The following is a 17,284-nucleotide window of genomic DNA, read 5'->3' on the forward strand; positions in this document are numbered from 1 at the left end:
TTTTGATGGCAATCTATCAAATAACAGTAGTTTTCAAATTTGAGATTGTTGGCAATGAGAAGTTGTCCTTTTCTTCAAGAGGAGAGAAAATATACTTGAAATTTATACTTTTTGTGCTCTCAGATCGTTAATATGACATATACTAAAAATTGTTGCTTAAATGCAGGCCTTCCGACATAAAAAAACAACAACAAACAAACAGGACTTACTGAACTGGCTTCATTTATGCGTAATGATTGAATAACAAGCCGCCCAGAATAAATAAGTGGGCTGTGTTATTTTCCGGGAAGGTGCGTCGATTTTTGGCAGCTATTTAACACAGGTGGTCGTTGGAGTTCATCACAGTCAGCCATGGGTCGTCCTGGGGTTCAGACGTTAACATGGACACTGTTTGTCTACCTGAGTTTGATGTGTGTGGATCAAGCAGTGGCAGGGCCGTAAGTTCACTTTTATTGTTGATAAAATTGATAAAATTCACACTTTTGTTTGATTGTAAGTTTAGTTTAAGTTTAATACTTTGATGCTCAATTTGTTGTGTGCAGGCAGTTCATGGTCACCATTCCTGCAGTCATCGAGGCTGGAGCTGAAACGCCGTTCTGTGCGAGCCTCTTGAAGCCCAATGAGACCCTGGTGATGACTGTCTCTCTGAGGTCCCTGCAGCAGAATATGATTCTCATGGAGGAAACATCCAGTCAGGAGTTTCATACCTGCATTAAGTTTACGGTCAGCTTGTTTTTGTTGCTTAAATCCTCTGTGGAATTTTTGTTGTAACTTTTAAAAACTGTCATATAATGGCTTAATACGGACTCTGAAAATGGAGAATCATAACGCAGGGTGCCAAGGAAATGATCAGCTTTCACAACTATTGAAACCCTGTGCGCAATATTCGGTTTGTGTTGTTTATTTTGGCGTCCCCTGTAGACAAAGTGGAACCTCTGATTCTGTGCCTATTCCCTGCCCTCATCAAGCGGTTACACGTTTAATATATTATCTGGAAAATGTCACATCACTTTACCCACTGGAGCTTAATTTAAAAGATTAGATTTTAATTTCCATCAATGGGAAACACTAACATGAGAAATCTTATACAAGGCAAGGAACACTGATTAAATAGACCGGGGTAATCAAACACAGACACAGGTGAGGACAATCAACAGGCAGGAGTAAAGACAACACTGGGGACTACTATAATCTAAGTAGTTTATTGGTTCTACACTACAATTGGGTTCAGTTCCCTGTTTTCATTCGCAACGAGAAGACACTAAAAAAAGTACCCTTCTTTCACAGGCTCCTTCAGTTCAAGAGGAAGTCCGGATGTTGGAGGTGCAGGTCCGCGGGGCAACGTTTAACTCAAAAGAAGTCCGAAAAGTTCTGATCAAAGCCTACCAGCCCAGCACATTCATCCAAACGGATAAACCGATCTACCTCCCAGGACAAACAGGTTGTTAGATAGTTGTCTGGCTTTCAATTCCTTAATACATAAAATAGGTGTTAATAATTTATTGAGTGGTTGACTTATTGCTTGATGATTAAACAATGTAAGGAAATTTGTGTTCCCCTTTAAATGGTACCACAACAAAGATGATATGCTAGAGACAAATGTCCTTTTTGTGCAAGGTTTAGGTGGATTGAAAGTAATACTCAGAAGATGAGGTTTTTTAACTTCATATCTCTTTGCACATTTCTCAGTGAATTTCAGAGTCGTCTCTCTGGACAGCAAGTTGAGACCTGTCAATCGCTTGGTAAGAGTGTAAACAGCCTTTTCCTGGATTATTAGATTTTATTAATCTAAAGATTGGTACTTGGGCTGATCTTATAATAGATTTACTGAAACACTTAAACGTGATGTATTGTTCTAATGTAATGTTTAGCAGTTTGGTCTTGAAACTCGCTAGAAAGCCAACCTAGGTTTATGATGGAAGCCTCAAAGAGTAAAACAAATTCAGTTTAATTGCCAGTTGAAACTTAAAATGATGAAATGCAATGATTTTCTATGGGAAATGCAACAATGACTGAATCAAAATGTCCTCTAAATACAGCTTTCTTTTTTCACAGTACACTGTCATTGAAATTAAGGTAAGAAAATATCTACTCACCTTTATGATGTATCAGGACCTGTTTCACAAAAAGACAACGCACTAACTTCTGAATTTCCCTCGGGATCAATAAAGTATCTATCTATCCATCCATCTAAGAAGTCAAATTTACAAATCATTCAAAGTGTTCCCTTGCACTGTGCTGCAGAGCGAAAAGCGTCTGAATGATTTTTTTTTTTTTTGAATGAAATGAACTTCATACTGTCATTTGGGAGAGAAGTTGGCAGTTTGGTCTGGGCTTTATTCTGTTTTGAATACACGTTTCTCCTGTATTTTAATTTTGCACCTTCGTCATATACAGGATTCAGCCAACAACAGGATTGGACAGTGGTTACAAAAACAATCCAATGGGAAAATATTGCAGCTGTTTTACTCCTTAAACTCTGAGGCTCGTGAAGGAACCTACAGTGTCATTGTGTCGATTGGGGTTAAGAAAATTGTTCACACCTTTAAGGTGGAGAAATACGGTGAGTTATTTCTCTTCATGCCTTCTATTTCAATACGTTTGTATTGAAGCAATAATAAAATGTTTTTGTCTGCAGTTTTGCCGAGATTTGAAGTCAAAATAGATGCAGCTGGTGAAGTTAGTATCGGATTAGAAGACATCAAAGTTGTAGTTTGTGCAAAGTAGGTCAAGCTTCTTTCATTCGTTCACTCTTAAACAAACTAACAGAAAATGTCTCCATTCAAACACCATGTTTAATTTGTCTATGTAGATATACATACGGGCAGCCTGTTCCAGGAAATGTTACAATTGAGATGCACCGACCTCTCAGTCACTATTATACAAGGACCTTTGACGTCACCCCTGATAATCCAGCTCGTGTCCCTGAGATAACACCCCCATCTCACATGGAGATAAAACAGGTAGAGTCTGCTGGAACCTTACATGCATTACTTGACATTCAACATCCTGCATACTTCTAAATAAGGAAGAAAGTATATAAAGTCTCCTGTTTTATCATTCCAAAACAAAGAACAGAAGATTGTTTTCCAGCATGGAAACCAGCTGGACCAAGCTTCAACAAAACTGGAGACTGAACCTCAATGTCCTTATTTTAATGAGTCTGTTAAATTAAACTTTTTAGGCGGATAAGACCGGCTGTGCAACTTTTCTTATCAAGATGTCAACTTTCACAAAACTTGACCAAAAAGTGCTTCGAGATTCACTGCAACTCAAGGCCAGCGTGGAGGAGGAGGGAACAGGCAAGTGTCAACCTTGTTTTGAAGTCTATTCATTGTTTATATCTTTATGAGCTTTAACACTGAGGCTTCTTGTACAGGTATTGCACACCATAATCAGAAGAGACTTGATGTATCCTACGTCATCGGAAAGGTTTTCTTCATTGACGCACCCAAGATTTACGACAAAGGATCAGATGTGGAGGGAAAAGTAAGTTCACGCTCACTCGTGCATCAGATCCTGAGCACAGTCTCAGCTTTTCGTTTAGTCATGCAACTTTGTGCTTTTAACAGGTCAAAGCTGTGACTTACGACAACACGCCCATCCCTGGCATGAAGGTGCACTTGTTTGAGGGAGACATGTGGTCGTCACGTCTGCTGCAGAATCTCACAACTGACAGTGAAGGTGTCGCAGCTTTCACGATCAGCACAGCTGAGTTTAAACACGACATCCAGCTTCTTGTAAGTACGATGTGAAACTGCACTAGAAACTAAGACAACATCAAAACACACAAAGGTTTAGACCTAAATGATCAATACGCTGCTACTGATCATCTCTATGCACAAATATCTGCTTCAGACTGGATTTTGGCGTCTTATGAACAGGAATGTACAGCTTTCTGTTTTGTCGGGTTGATCAATCGTGTTGGTTGGGATTTGGTTTCTTTGCAGGGAAAAAGTCAAGAACAGAATTTGTGATGTACATACTTCTGTTACACCTTTTAGGGATCTGTATGTACATATAGACACACAAAAACAAGACGTCAATCTGACATCACTACACACATACTCCCATGTTGTCATAATAAGTTGCACAGAGGGTTGTGAAGCTGTATACTGAGTTGTTTTAGACTCTGCAGCATATTATTTCATCATAGTTTTCATGAACCTGAAAACGATGTTGTTACTTTAAATGAACAGGTTTACATTATAAACCCAAAATGATGTGAAGTGAGTATTATTTCAGAGGAGAGGGTGGGAACTCAAACTGAAGTTATTCTTTGATGAACTTGGTTGAAGCTCAACACTCATAGGTTCATTTCTCAACTTCACCCCACGATCTAGGTAAGCAGCGAACCCTCAGTGACATACGATGAGCATCGATCTCCGTACTACCAAATCGGAGAACACACACTGACCTCGGTCAAAGATTTTGCTCCAGAAACTAAAACAATCAGCTCCCTGGAGGTGAAGAAAAACGATCAACCACTTGCCTGTGATACAGAAGCAGAAATCTTCATCCGTTTCATTATAGTCGGAGAAGCTCAAGGCTCTGCAGATGTCTTGTATCTGGTGGGTGAACTGTTTGGAAGTCTATTCATGTTCTTCTGACAAACAAGAAAAGCACAGTTTGTAATCTGCCGTAATAAGAATGAGGTGTCACTGTGAGAGAGCGTTACTTATTCAGTGTGTCTTTTAAACCCCACAGGTCTTATCCAGAGGAGCCATTGTATGGCAAGGATTCAAACAAGTTGAAGTCCAAGATAAATCAGGTATTAAAAGACTGCCTTGAATCAGGAACTTTCTTTCCATGAAGGCCCAGTATGTAACTGTTTGTCTCACCTCTGGTTAAAGAGTTCTTCACTGGAGAGAGAGGGAGGCAGGATTTCATATCTTTTTGTATAACCCAGAGGTTATTCACTCGACAAACACAAACTTAACTTTGTTTTGAAAGCTGCTGGAAACCTAAACGCACAAAAGCCATGTTCCTCTGTAATACAGGGTCTCCTGTGCACAAGGGGGGGGGCATCTAAAAATCTCAAAATTCCACTGTTGAGAATATTGTTAGCTTTTACTGTAGTGGTTTTATATAATGATAGCCTGGCAAAAGCAAAAGCCACAATAGCCTACAAAAACAATGCACACCACTTTTCCCTGTTTGCAACACATGGGAAATAATTTAAGGACTTTCAGGAACACAAAGAAGTTTCACCTCATTGACAACAAACTGAAAGAAACTGAACTGCTGTTCTCTCCTTCTTGCAGCTGATCTTTGATATAAGTTTTAAAAATATAGGATTTCTTATCAATGCAGCAAAAGTTTCTGCAACCATGAAAACTTGAGAAAGTATCGGCTCTGCACTGGGTATCCTGTTAACCATTTCTATATTTCTGTCTGTTTCAGTGACTGAGGGCGAGATGTCCTTCAAGTTCAGAGTGTCCCCTGAGATGTCTCCAGACGTCCAGGTTGTGGCTTACGCTGTCCTCCCCAGTGAGACGGTGATCGCCCACAGTGCTGACTTCTCCACTGAGAAGTGCTTCACTCACAAGGTCAGTGTGTTTTGTCTCACAGGCTTTGCTTCTTAAACACTTTTACTGTGTCCCACTGACAGTTTTTCTTTGTCAGGTGTCACTGGAGTTTTCTCCATCCTCGGCTGTCCCAGGAGAGGAAAACATCCTGAAGCTGACGTCCCATCCTGACTCTCTGTGTGGACTGAGTGCTGTCGACCAGAGCGTCCTCATTAAAGAGCCCGGGAAAACTCTGGACGCAGAAAAGGTAAATGCTTCAATAAACCAAGTGTCTATTAGTCTCCATCAAGAACCAGGGGACTCTCTTTAACATGACAGATTTGTCCCCTGTTGGAAACTCATTCAGCTGCCTTTCTTTTCAGATATTTAAACTGTTACCAGTCAGAAAATCTACACATATTCCATACTCAGCTGAAGACCCTTTAGAGTGCCTGACAGGGAGATCAAAAAGATCTATCATGCCACATAACCTACTGTATGCCACAGATGATGCTTACAATGTTTTCCAGGTAATTCTTATGAAATGTTTGAAATTAAAAAAAAAAAAAAAAAAGGTTTTATATAATACGTTTTCAGTGAGTTTCCTGTGTTTTATCTAGAGTGTTGGGCTGAAGATGGCAACCAATTTGCTTATTTGGACGCCAGCGTGCCTCGTCGAAGATTACCACGTACCATATGGTGACTTTTTGTCTTTCATTTATCATACTGTACTTGCTCATTGACACTCAGAAGCTGTCAAAGATTTAAAGCACAACATGTTCTGATGGAATATTTTCTGGTTTCTATACAGAAGATGAATTTCTTGACGAGGGGTTTTTTACTTTGACTAGTGAACATCCTGGCAACTCTGAGGGAGTTGTAGAGACTGTCCGCAGTTTTTTCCCTGAGACTTGGATTTGGGACCTTGTGGAAGTTGGGTGAGCTTCTATCACACACCTGGCAAAATGTCCCAAAGCATTTCTACCTTTTACACATGATTGTATGCAGTGACACCTGCAGGATTACATTTTATAGCATGCACTTCACAATAAGCACTACAAACGTTTTGATGTGATTTCAGTAGCTCATTATGTTACACCAGAGATTCCCATTGAAAGCCGTCCTTCTATGTGGTGAGTGGTCCGGCTAAAGACTGCACCTCGAAAACCTAAAGGAGAGAGGAACCAAAATTCAGTTCAGACAAAACAACATGCTGGAATGTAACTATTAAAAAACATAAATCTAAGGGCGAGCTCAGGCTGTACAGAGAAGATTTGAGCTTCTTAACAACACAGTTTAGGTCTTATTTACTGTACCAAGCAGGATCACATCAGCCAATCAAAGAAAAGAGACGAGAACTTGATAAAATTGGATTGACTTAAGAGTTGTTTGTTGATCCATCCTACACTGCTTTGATGCTGATGAACTGGTTGTAATCAGGTTTGAAAGCACTGTGCAAACTGGTAATGCTGTTATTCAGAGTGACACTTGATGTAACATTTCCTGATTTCTTCAAGTCATAATGCAGACCTGTGTTCATTATTTTTTCTGCTTCAGGGAGACTGGAACAAAGGATGTGCCCGTCACTGTCCCTGACACCATCACCACCTGGGAGACGGAGGCTTTTTGTTTGTCACCTCAGGGTTTTGGTTTAGCTCCTCGTAAAGAGCTCACCGTCTTCCAGCCTTTCTTCCTGGAGCTCAGCCTGCCTTACTCCATCATCCGAGGCGAGAACTTTGAGCTGAAGGCGACCGTCTTTAACTACCTGTCCAGCTGCATCATGGTAACCAATGTTTATAGTCAGATTATGCTGTGGCATCCCTTCTGCAGTGAGACAAACATTTTAATCTTCAAGAGCCCCCGGTCACCTGGAGTTTACCCCCGCAGCACTGAGAGGATCCTGTTTATCTTTTTACTGAGTTTAACTATAAATATAAAAAAAAAATATATGTGGTAATGTGACGGGGTTGAAGTAAATAGTTAGTTGAAAATACTCCATTAAAGCAGATATAGCTTCAGGACTACAACAACGTACTTGTGTCTCTTAACTTCCTGAAATCAGTTAAAATAATGTCAACAAAAAACTTTGACGCCCGCAGTCACATAATCAACTTTATTTTCTGGATGGAAAGCTTATCGATGTCATTATGAAGAGCTTGTTTGGATCTTTTTTTAGATCAATGGTTGTTTGCGTTTTGAACATGATAAAATACAGTTGTCTCTTTTCAACAGGTCACTGTGACTCCAGCCCCCTCCTTGGATTACACGCTCACCCCCCTCTCTGGTGACCAGTACACGTCATGTTTATGTGCCAACGAGCGCAAGACCCTCAGCTGGATCATGGATGCCACAGCTTTAGGTGATGGTCAAGTCTATTTGTGTTTGTTTTTAAACTGTTTGTTTTCACTCATGCACTCTGAAAATGTTGAGTAAATGTCAGACCAAGCCGCTCAAAAACAATTTTATACTCATCGTCACCATTCTCCTAAAAAACCCTACAAACTAGTATATAAAGTTACCTTTTTGCCGACACTGAAATGGATTTAAAAATGTTCTCATACAAGTGTAAACAGGCTGTCTGGTATTTTCTTGATAATGTTCTCCCTTTGTTTCAGGGGTTATGAACGTGTCTGTGACTGCTGAGGCTGTGGCGTCTCATATTTCATGTAACAATGAGATTGTGAGCGTGCCGGAGAGAGGTCGCGTCGACGTGGTCACAAAATCCCTCATTGTAAAGGTTTGTACCTTACAACACAATGAAAAAGGAACTCTAACTCATACAGAGAAACTTCAACTGATGTATCAGGGTGTTATTAATCGACGCACTCACCCTGCTTTTACTTGGGTCAGGTGTCTTCAACAGCATTATTTTTGTATTTGAAAAACTTGACAACTTACAGTATTCAGGTCATACTATTTTTGTGTGATCCTGCAGAGCGATCAGTCACTGTTTACGTTTATTTGAAGGATTAGTTGGTCTTTAACACTAATGAATCAGCAATGATTAGCTTTTCTTTTCTGTAGTATCCCAGTATTATCATTAGCATCTCATGCTAAATATGTGGAAGTGACATCATTTCTGCTCCTCAGGCTGAAGGAACCGAGGTGATCAAGACCCACAACTGGCTGCTCTGTCCCAAAGGTCAGTGTGGAAAAAGCAAAAGATTCTTCCCCACATCATCATGTCGGTCTTTTTGAATTTTATTCTGAGTCCTCGTTTTGTTCTTCTCTGTAAAGGATTTGTTTTGTGTTTACAGATGAGACTTTGACAGAGGAAGTCGAGATATCGCTCCCTGAGAATGTGATCCAAGGATCTGCCCGTGCTCTTGTTTCAGTCCTGGGTAAACTGGTGATTTCTCTTTGCTGCAGTGGAGTGATTGTCTTCACAGCTATTAACAGAATTCAATGTGTGGCTTTGTCCTGAAAGGATTTATGGACCTTGGTATTCATGGTGTTTATAAAGAGCGAAGTAATAAAGGTGGCGGAAAGATCAATGAACCTCAGTCACCAATCTTTCTTAGAAGACAATTCTTCTCAACTCATTGAACAGTTTTTTTTTTTTAGATAATTTTGGCATTCCCCAACATTTTCTTATCTGGGATTTGTTGCTGTAGGTAAAGACAAAATCAACAGTCAAGACTCAGAAGTTTACTTGCACACATCTAAGTGCTGAAACGTCCTTATCTAATCAAATACCCAAACATCCAGAATATAAATCTCTGTGCTATATAAGCCACAGTCTGCCACTCGGAGAGACCCCCAAAACAAATGATGACACTATCTTCCTTAGTGGTGAATCTGATAGGTCAAAGTTCACAACGTGTAGCTGTGTATCCCAGCATGCTACACTGGTTTATTGGTCACACAGGTATACAGAAAATGACGCAGCACCCTGAGATGACAAAATAGGTTTAATAGTATATTAGATAGTTCTGATTTAATACAAGTTGTATACATTTGAGTCCTGTTTGTCTAACTTACAAATGAAATGATGAATGCAAACTAAGAACTTCAGTCTAAAATGTCTTTGCTAAGTCAACAGTAAGAAGCTCCCTTCAAACACAGATATTAATATACCACTCTGCCACTCGTTCAGTCATTTAACAGGAGAAAGTTTTAGCACAGATAAACCCTCCAAATGTTTTAATTCTACCTCCATATGTTTCTAACTTCTGTCACTTTCACCCTCAGATTTCAGATGAAAGGATTTGATTTCTCTTCAACTGGCATATAAACACTCTAATGTGGTACAAGTCCTTCCGACTGTTTGTAGATTTTGTGTCCACAATTGCAGCAATGAATGAAGTCTGTGTTTTTGTTCAGGTGACATCCTGGGCCGAGCTCTGAAGAACCTGGACGGGCTGCTGCGGATGCCATATGGATGTGGCGAGCAGAACATGGCTCTTCTGGCCCCGAACATCTACATCCTCCAATACCTGAAGAACACACAGCAGCTGACCCCGGCCATCATGGAGAAGGCTGGCAACTTCCTGACCAGTGGTGTGTATCTGTTGTTTTCTTAGGAATGCAAAAAATAAAATATTCAGTCTCTTCCATCTTTCAACTAACCTCATTGTTTTTACTTACTTAGAATAAATGTTGCATGATGTGTTAAAAACAAAAGATTCCTGCAATTAGGATAGTTATACAGATGCAATAGAAGCTTGGTCTCCAAATGGTTGTCATAGTAACATCACATTTGCAACCAATAAAGAAACAAACTTAATAAAAAAAAATCTTGAATTCAAGAACTCATATACTGAGGGACGTAACGAAACGTCAGCATCACCTTGAACTTCCTCTCTGTGAATCTTCCTGAATATTTCCCGTCATGTTCTCACATCAGCTCACCTGTTGAAAGTGTTCAGTACAATCTGTTTTCATCTGTGATTGTTTAACAGGCTACCAGAGACAGCTGAACTACAAGCATCATGGAGGAGCTTACAGCACATTTGGAAGAGGATCAGGGAACACTTGGTGAGAACATTACTGAATCCTATCCACATGTTTCTATTTCTCCATTATGCATTCAGGTTGTTGTTGTGAATGTCTAATCTAAGTAAGGTTAAGATCCTTGTATGGTTGGATGTAGTGCAGAACAAACACTCTTTCAGTCTTTAAATTTCTTTAGCTGCATTATCGATCTTTTGATACTACTCAGAGACATGGAAATAAATGTTTAAGCCCCTTGTTGTTGTTACTTCTCTAGAGAGACAGGAAATGTAAGGGGATGTTGTGCACCAAACAAAGGCAGGATTGGGAGTAAAGAGGTTCATTATCCAGAATAAACTAACACCCTGCAGCCAATCAGAATCAAGTCTTCACTTAGATGTTGGTGTAACTTTGTTTCATGTTCTCAGGCTGACGGCTTTCGTGCTGAGATCCTTCGCCAAAGCACAGTTGTTCGTCTTCATCGACCCAGAAAAGATTTCAGAGTCAAAGTCTTGGCTGGTGAGCAAACAGCAGGAACATGGATGTTTCCAACAGTTGGGGAAACTCTTCCACAACAGAATGAAGGTAAACACAAACTGTCTGTGTAGAAATGACAAACCAGTCAGCTCTGTGGGTCAAATTTAAAAAAAGGCTTTATCGGCACATATTTACATTTCCAAGGTGAGACGGAAGAGCTGATTTGTTTCATATCTTATCAGCTTAGAGAAAACTGTGTGCAGAATTGTAATTTTGATTAAACTTCAGTGTTATTGTATCGTTGGACATCCCTGTCACCGTTTGCTTTCTCTCTTCAGGGCGGCGTCTCTGATGAAGTGACTCTCAGTGCGTACATCACTGCTGCCTTCTTGGAGATGAACTCGTCTGTTAATGTAAGTACAGACTTGTTCAACAGCTTTGTTGTGTGTGTTATATTATAGAGGTAAAACAACAACGTCACACTGAATTAAAAAGAGGAGTCGAGGGGTGTCGAGAATGCCCAAATTAAAATCTTAAAGAAAGTGTAGGTGACTACAGCTGATGTGTGCTGTCAATGATTTAACCAATCAGAGAGCAGTAGAGCACCAGGAGCTGCAGCATGTGCTTCACTAAAGAGACACATTCAGAACAAACAGAGGTTTGAGCTTTCTGTCAGGACAAACAGTTCCATCAAAAACACAAAAAGAAGCTCTGGACAGCCAAAGTGACAGTCAGTCAGTGAAACGGCTTTAACTGATTCTGCTGACTGTTTACCTTTTGTGCCATTCATCTCTGGAGGCTGATGTGATTTGTATCTCGCAAACTTTAATTGTTTTCTTCACTTAAACGTGAAAATAAGAGACGGACAAGTCTGGACACGTCTTCTAGGTTTTCTTTATCCAGGTCATTTCTGCATTTACCCAAATGGTACCTCATGGGCACCATTTCAGTGACGCACAGATGACTATTTATTAAAACAAGATTATTTTAAATGTCAGAGTTTTGACGTCACATTTTAATTTATTTATTACGATGATTACTTCCTTATCAGATCATGTGGCTTCTTAAACGTGTTGCAGGATCCTGTGGTGAAAAGCAGCCTGTCCTGCCTCAGGGAGTCCATCAGTGACCTCAGCAACACCTACGCCACCGCTCTGCTGGCGTACGTCTTCACCCTGGCAGGTGACATGGAGACCCGTGCTCACCTTCTGAGACACCTTGACACAGTTGCAATACAAAAAGGTGAGTCTTCCCCCTCAAGGAACCCCCTCTGGTATCGAAGCTCTGACAGTATAGCTCACCATGAGTGTGTTTGTGTTTCAGGAGGTTACCTCCACTGGTCTCAGAGCGCGACAGACACCTCCTCTCTGTCTGTGGAGATCAGCTCTTATGTGCTGCTGGCCAAACTCAGCATCTCTTCTCCCACTGCTGAAGACCTGGGATACTCCACCCGCATCGTCAGATGGCTGACCACTCAGCAGAACTATTATGGAGGCTTCTCCTCCACACAGGTAACCCTGAAATAGAGTCAAAGTGAACTTTTTTAGAAGAGAAATACACTACAAAAAATGTTCTCAGACAAGCCTGTGACTTAGCTAGAAACTCTTTTTATAAACAAAGTTAGCCAACAAATTTGATTGTACACAAATGCATCAGGAAGGGAAGAAGGAAAGTACAGTTACAAACCATCTAAAGTCTTTTGTTTTCTTTAAATGTATTTTCTATAGTTTTAGTTGTTTTTGGCATTGCTTTTGTCAGCCATCATTTCCTCCTGTAAATAAAGCCTTCATAACAAATACTACTGATCTCGTGTTTGTCGTAGGACACAGTGGTGGCTCTCCAGGCTTTGGCTCTCTACTCCACCCTGGTGTTCAGTCCAAAAGGTTCCAGCACGGTGACGATCCAGTCTCCCAGCATGCAGCTGTTCTTCGACGTGAACCAAGAAAACAAGCTGCTCTACCAGGAGCAGGTGCTGCAGGGCGGGGCCGAAAAGTACAGCCTGCAGGTGAAGGGAACGGCGTGTGCTTCAGCGCAGGTCAGTAAACGTGGAAACAAATTGTTGCTGATAACACTAATAGAATCCTCTTGATGAACATGTGGTATGTTTTATTTCTGTCTCCACTGTGACCCATTCACAAAACACTATCTGTCCTGTAAAGGGAGAAAACAAGTTTTAGGTTCACTGCTCCTGCAGCTTGGACTCTGCTGCAGGAGGATTTGTGTCTGGGGGAGCGGGTCTCTTAAATGTGTTAAAAAGTAGACTGAAGATGCATCAGGTTACAGATATTAATAATACTTTTCTGCTCTGTGACTGAGATGTTGAATGTGTTTCTGCCTGTCTTACATCAGGACACTTTCAGGAAAGACCTTCTTAATCTCAATGAGGCTTTACTGTTGAAATGAATCTGATGTCAAATTTCTTTGAGTTATTTTCTGTCTTCAAGTTTATTTAAAGTCAAATATTGCAGCAAGTTTCTCACAGTCACAGCGCCACTACATGTTTGGCCTTTACATGCTGCAAAGAAAAAATGTACAGCTTCAAAATCAGGTGAGAAGAGTTGAAGATCGTTGTAAACTTGTTTTCCAGATTTCTCTTCACTACAACATCCCAACTCCAACTGCTGTCAGCACATTGATGGTGAATGTCGAACCAGAAGCTGACTGTGGCAGCGCCTCTAACAGACGCAGGCTTTCCCTGAAATTCAAGAGCTTGTAAGTTAAATTTCTACACAAACTGGAGCCAAATTCCAAATAACTTCATAATGGATCACTCGCATACCTACAAACCGCACACAAACACTTTAAGTGTTTGTTTGAATCAGAGGTTGTCTTTTTGACTTTTTTGCGTTATGAAGCGGGCTCAAAAGCTGTACAATCCTGATTTGTGTATCATAGTAAAATGCCTTACTGACTGCTGTAGTAAAAGGCACCTGATATTTGCAGCAGCACCCAAACGTCCCCTTTTTCCTCGCCTATCACAGGGTGTAAAATAGAATGCATACGTATACTCTGTACATGTATAAGCTGTAATGTTGAGAACAAATGAAAGGACACATCTTGTGGTCAATGACTGATTTTGACTTTTTGAATTATCTGACAAAACCTACACTGCTGTGAAAACGTCAATCTAATGATGTCTTTGTTGTCAGGCCAATAACTGTTGTATGAAGGAGCTCACAGTGCACTGAGTACAGGATAAGTCCCTGTGTAACTAATTTACTGCTGTGTACAGATACAGCGGAGCGGAGAACAATACAAACATGGTGATCCTGGATATCAAAATGCTCTCTGGATTTGTCCCAGACCCAGAGTCTTTGAAGAAGGTCAGTTACACCTCATTGTTAACCTGAGAGATGATGATGTCATCATGATGGTGATAATAATTTGCTGTCTCCTCACAGCTCAAAAGCGCCCCGCTAGTGGATCGTGTGGAAGAAAAGAAAGATCATGTTATGGTTTATTTTACGGAGGTGAGAGGAGTCAAAGTGAGAAATGATAAGTAATGCTCTGCACATTAGTTTCTAACAATATTGTCTGTTTTCTTTTCTAATAGTTGCCGAAAGACACACCCATCAATCATGAGTTAGCGCTCATACAGAAGCTCTCGGTGCAGAACTTGAAGCCAGCTGTTGTCAAGATCTACGACTACTACCAAAAAAAAAAAAAAAAGCTAAAATTACATTCTTTAAAGACAAAGGCTGACTGTCTGCTAAACACCACAGCCTTTGTCTTTAAAGTACCTTGTATATGTAAATCTAAAAAGTCACTGCTGTTCCAGGTTAGATTGGGGAGCTCAAAGCCAGAGGTAGCCAGAGTCTCTAGCACAGCTGTCTGCATGCTAGAAGCCTACTTTTATTTGACTGTGAAGCAGAGTTGTTTAGGCCTGAGGGATAAATGGGGTCTTTTAAGAGATGAGCCAAGATTGGAACAGCCTTCCCTCAATGATCTCTAAATGCAACAAGAAAGCTATCATTTTATTTAATTGGCTCAGTAATTTGTTTTTGATCGTTTTCTTCTTTTTTCCTTTCAGGTGACCAGGCTGAGACTCAGTACATCTACCCCTGTGTTACAGGAAAGGAAGTGTGAGAGCGGCTTGCTTTCCAAACATTAAGTCATCAGATATTTATTCTTAATTTTTAGTTGTTTTCACACATGCACTCTGAATAATTTCCTTTTTTAAGTTTACTTTTTTAAGGCAGGTTGAACCCCAAATCTTCCAGAGTTGGTTGTTCACACATGCACCTGTGTGTGAGGCTATCCCTGTCTGATACATCCTCCTTTGACCCCACTGGTCTAAGGAGGCAAGATGTAATGTAAACAGCTGTCAGCTTTTTGATTGTCCTGCTGTCTTTTCATTTGCAGCCTGAACACTGATGTTGTCTTGATGCTTCCAGTAAGAGTCTAAAATAAACATGAGTTTTATTCCAAGTCACATCTGCTTGAGTGTATTTATTTTGTTATAAATGTATTTCTTTTTTGACCACTTGATGGCAGCACAATATGCCGTTGTCCCAAATAAAATGAAAAATTCTTCAACTCATCTAAGTGGATTACAAGGAGAAACGTGTAATGAGACTGGTGCAGGGTTATATTTAGTAAAATGATTTGGAATAATATAGCTGTAAGCAGAAATATTGTTTAAGGGTTATTAACCTGTGACCTCTTCATTCTTACTGACCTTGGATATCATCTGATTTATGGTTATGGTGGTTGATCTTACACATATTGAGCTCTCTTTTATAAATTGCCTAAATTAAACTTAATGAACGGTAAAGAAACAGTTTTCACAGAAGCGTGATCCATTTTGTCGTCGCAGCAAAAATGTTTTATTTGGAGATGCATAGAAATGCTTAATTAACTTTAGAGTCTTAACCAAGCACCCGGGGGTATCATTACTGAGTGGAGTCCTGGCTGAACCTTGTTTTTGTGCACATGTTTAAAGTTAAAAAATCCCTTTTTTTTTTTTTTTTTTTTTTTTCTGGATTCTGAAAGTTTTTTTTTTTTTTGTCCAGGGCTTGTGATTGTTTTTGTAATCACCCTCTATCTAGACAAAACAATTCTGACATGAACTAATCCATCGAATATTGTCGTTCACAAATTAAAGTGCAAAGCAAATTTGAAAATTACATGGCACCAACTGAAATGCTTCATAACTTTTAGATTGTATGTGTTTACCTAATTTGTATTTTAAGTTTTAATCTAAAATATAAATTGGTTTATTTCACACTAAACATTTTTACAAGAAAACCAGACACTTAAAGCTAAATGCATTAACAAATGTATTTTTCATTTTCAGAATATGCATGATTGAATTAAATTTAAAATGACATCACTAATCTCTGCGGTCGTCACATTGTTGCGTCAACTAGGTGAAAATGTGATCGCCTTTCTTGGTCAGTCAGTGCCAATTGGTCCAATTTTAGAGATCTATCCCACCTGACCACCTCAGATTGTGATCATTTGATCAATTCGGTATAAAAGTTGGCACTTGGCTGAAATGAAAGTGTGCAAAATTGTAGCTCTGTAGTTCCATGTATAGTTCCTCTATATCTGTTGTGACGTCTTGAGAAATGGATAACCCAAGTTCTTCTGGTTCCTATGCAGAAAAGCGCTATTGCTGCAATCCTTTTGATCTTCCACACACAAACAGATTGATGGTAGATTTGAATGTTGTCGGATGCATTACACATTCACAAATAAACCACCCTGATTAAAAAAATGGGGAAATTAGTGAATCCAGAAGAGATTAAATTAAATCCATGAGTGATTTTTTTTTAACGTTCTGTCTAAATAAAGAAGAAGGAGGTGGAGAAGAGATGAGGTTAGTAAGTCAGAGAATTTAAATATGTCCACAAAAACAAAAAAACATATTTTACAAAAAAGCTTAGTTTGTTTTACGCAAACACAAAATTGGTTTAAAATGTTAAGATAATTTATTGAAAATGTTGATGCACTCAGGTCTTTGCAAAAAGTGGACAGATATATCCACCCTTATTTACAGTATTTATATAAACATCACCCTTATTACCTGTTAAATGTCTTTAAGTAATATTACAGTACAGCTTGCTGCAAAAAAAACACCATGAAATAAAATGTTGGACTCAACATAAATCAACAAAAATAAAGCACAACATCCAATGTATTAATTCATGTTAACAGTGAAATTATGTTGTGTCTAAATAAAGAGAGTGATTACAGAAAAAATAACCCCTGGACAAAATCAATCTTGATGAACAGTGAACCAAGAAAAGAAGAAATGAATGATATATTTTTTTAAATTGCTGTCTAAATATAGAAGAACAAAGAAAGAAGACACAAACTAGTGTAGTAGGTCTAAAGAAACAAAGTTGAGCCACTCTCAGTGAACT

At 39.5% G+C, this 17,284-nt stretch overlaps 2 protein-coding genes across 2 annotated transcripts in view; both read left to right on the plus strand.

Annotated features, from left to right (window-relative positions):
* Positions 1-257: 257 nt before the first annotated feature.
* Positions 258-17,284, plus strand: part of LOC306831086 (alpha-2-macroglobulin-like) — a 39,185-nt gene continuing 22,158 nt past the window's right edge. The window contains exons 1-11 of the mRNA XM_079354975.1: positions 258-437; positions 543-723; positions 1,288-1,441; positions 1,690-1,742; positions 2,056-2,076; positions 2,398-2,563; positions 2,639-2,723; positions 2,813-2,963; positions 3,185-3,302; positions 3,380-3,489; positions 3,573-3,740. Coding sequence (XP_079211101.1) covers positions 352-437; positions 543-723; positions 1,288-1,441; positions 1,690-1,742; positions 2,056-2,076; positions 2,398-2,563; positions 2,639-2,723; positions 2,813-2,963; positions 3,185-3,302; positions 3,380-3,489; positions 3,573-3,740 — 1,293 coding nt within the window. The 5' untranslated portion in view covers positions 258-351. The remainder of the gene's footprint in view (positions 438-542; positions 724-1,287; positions 1,442-1,689; positions 1,743-2,055; positions 2,077-2,397; positions 2,564-2,638; positions 2,724-2,812; positions 2,964-3,184; positions 3,303-3,379; positions 3,490-3,572; positions 3,741-17,284) is intronic.
* On the plus strand, positions 3,877-15,002 carry LOC306829916 (alpha-1-macroglobulin-like; the record flags this gene model as incomplete). The annotated part of the gene is made up of 25 exons (XM_079353134.1): positions 3,877-3,888; positions 4,344-4,571; positions 4,708-4,771; positions 5,404-5,549; positions 5,626-5,775; positions 5,891-6,037; positions 6,128-6,174; positions 6,278-6,445; positions 7,065-7,290; positions 7,740-7,866; positions 8,123-8,244; positions 8,598-8,649; positions 8,765-8,848; positions 9,831-10,007; positions 10,409-10,484; positions 10,868-11,024; positions 11,255-11,329; positions 11,996-12,158; positions 12,240-12,427; positions 12,739-12,951; positions 13,504-13,628; positions 14,149-14,239; positions 14,318-14,386; positions 14,470-14,620; positions 14,947-15,002. 25 exons carry the CDS (start codon positions 3,877-3,879, stop codon positions 15,000-15,002), a joined length of 3,114 nt encoding a protein of 1,037 aa, XP_079209260.1.

Source organism: Symphodus melops (genome assembly GCF_947650265.1).
Source record: "Symphodus melops genome assembly, chromosome: 10".
NCBI classification, from domain to species: Eukaryota; Metazoa; Chordata; class Actinopteri; order Labriformes; family Labridae; genus Symphodus; species Symphodus melops.